A 1,683-nucleotide genomic window follows, 5' to 3' on the forward strand; every position below is an offset into this window, starting at 1 on the left:
TTTCATTGGTGGGCCAGACAGAAGCCAGCTGCGGTGCCGGATGTGGCCAGTGGGCCACCGGTTGAATAGCCCTGAATTAGTGAGTAATATAGTTGCAAAAAATTATTTGTGATCATCTTTGGAAAAACTTGTTTTTTCTTTATTTGTTTTCACTACAACATTTGTAGCCATCTATGACAACATATTGTGCACACTGTCACATGTTTATAAACAAGTTATTTTACAATTCTTACAATACAAACAATTTTTTTTGGTCGTCATTGAAAAGCATTTTGGGAATTACCCTGCCTGTACCAAGATCCTTTTTCAAATCTGACAAACTCATATTTTTTGTCATTTTTAATCATGAGAACAAGTAGTATTAYTGTGACAGTCTGTCAGTACTGAAGTGTTTAATGATGCTATTTTACTGTAAATTAGTTCTTTATTAAGTTGCCTGTTGTGTGCTGATACAACACTAGTTTGTCCTGTCAGTAGTGCAGGAGGTTTTAAGCTTAAATAATTCATAGGAGGCGGCACGGTACCTCTCAGCAAGACAGTTGCTGGATCAAATCCTGGCCTGGGACCTTTCTGGGTACAGTTTGATTGTTCTCTCCAGTACCCCCCCCCTCCCCCCCACAGACCAAAAACAAGAATGTTGGTTAACTGGTATTTCTAAATTGTCCCTAGATATGTCTCCGTTGTCTCTGTTGTGGACCTGTGACCTGGCTGAGATAATGGATGAATGATTTATAGATCTTAGGGGCAGAAAAATGAACATTCTTTTGAAAATAAACAGAAGATGAAAGAAAAAGCAGCCAAAGTTCAGAGAAAAACTAAATGACCTTCRGAAAAGCTGGAGTTGTTTCTAAAGATCACTTAGGAAAAAACTATTAGAAAGCCTGAGACCTGGGCAACAGCAGATATAAATAAAATAGAGTGTGTGTAAACTAGAAAATCGTTTACATTCATAAGAAAGAAGTAGCAGATGTTTAAAGGCCAGGACTGAAGTGAAATTTTGCTCAGTTTGCAACAGAAAATGTTAAGCTATCCTGTAAACCAGCCCTCATATAAAGCTGTAGCCAACAGGCCTGTACAAAAATAAGCATTTATTAGTCAGACAAATAAAGTCTCAGACAGCAGCTATTGGTTCTGATCTCTTATAAACGACTTAATGTCGAAGAGATTCACCCCCTAACCGTCGCAGCTGGACGTTATCATCTAACATTACAACAGAGCACATAATTAGCTCCAGCAGCCAGCCTCCACAGAAAAGACTAACCTGTTCGTCCTCCTGCATGGAAGCGGCCAGCGGCAGCCCGTCAGCCAGCCGAGCGATCATCGTCAGCAGCACCATCTCTCCTCGATGTTCCGCTGGGTCCCCACGGCCTGAAAAACCTCACAGCTACCTGGAACCAGCGTCTGTTTGACAGCCTGGAAAGTGACAACACAACAGGAGCGACGCGCTGAGCTGGCCGGAAACAACCGCAGCTTCTGGTGCGACGCTCAAACCCTGCCGAGCGACACACGAGGAGGAACAATAAAAGTTCCGCACAAAGAATTTCCTAATCATAAAACATTTGAACACCAGCGACAGTCTTCAGATTTTTATTTCATTTTATTTTTTGTTCTCAGTGGGCTATTTCACAAGAATAAAAAAAAGTTAGAATAAAGCAGGGCTGGAACAACCTCAGAGTCCTCTAG

At 41.5% G+C, this 1,683-nt stretch overlaps 1 protein-coding gene across 2 annotated transcripts in view; it reads right to left on the reverse strand.

Moving 5' to 3' along the window:
* The window catches only part of sec22bb (SEC22 homolog B, vesicle trafficking protein b), a 5,320-nt gene extending 3,846 nt beyond the window's left edge, over positions 1-1,474 (reverse strand). The window contains exon 1 of one of the 2 annotated variants that reach the window (XM_014004656.1): positions 1,262-1,474. In XM_014004656.1, the coding sequence (XP_013860110.1) occupies positions 1,262-1,336 (75 nt within the window). In that variant the 5' untranslated portion in view covers positions 1,337-1,474. The remainder of the gene's footprint in view (positions 1-1,261) is intronic. The other variant, XM_014004657.1, reaches the window with a different exon arrangement.
* Positions 1,475-1,683: the final 209 nt, after the last annotated feature.

The sequence above is a fragment of the Austrofundulus limnaeus genome, unplaced genomic scaffold, assembly GCF_001266775.1.
Source record: "Austrofundulus limnaeus strain Quisiro unplaced genomic scaffold, Austrofundulus_limnaeus-1.0 Scaffold25, whole genome shotgun sequence".
Classification (NCBI taxonomy): Eukaryota; Metazoa; Chordata; class Actinopteri; order Cyprinodontiformes; family Rivulidae; genus Austrofundulus; species Austrofundulus limnaeus.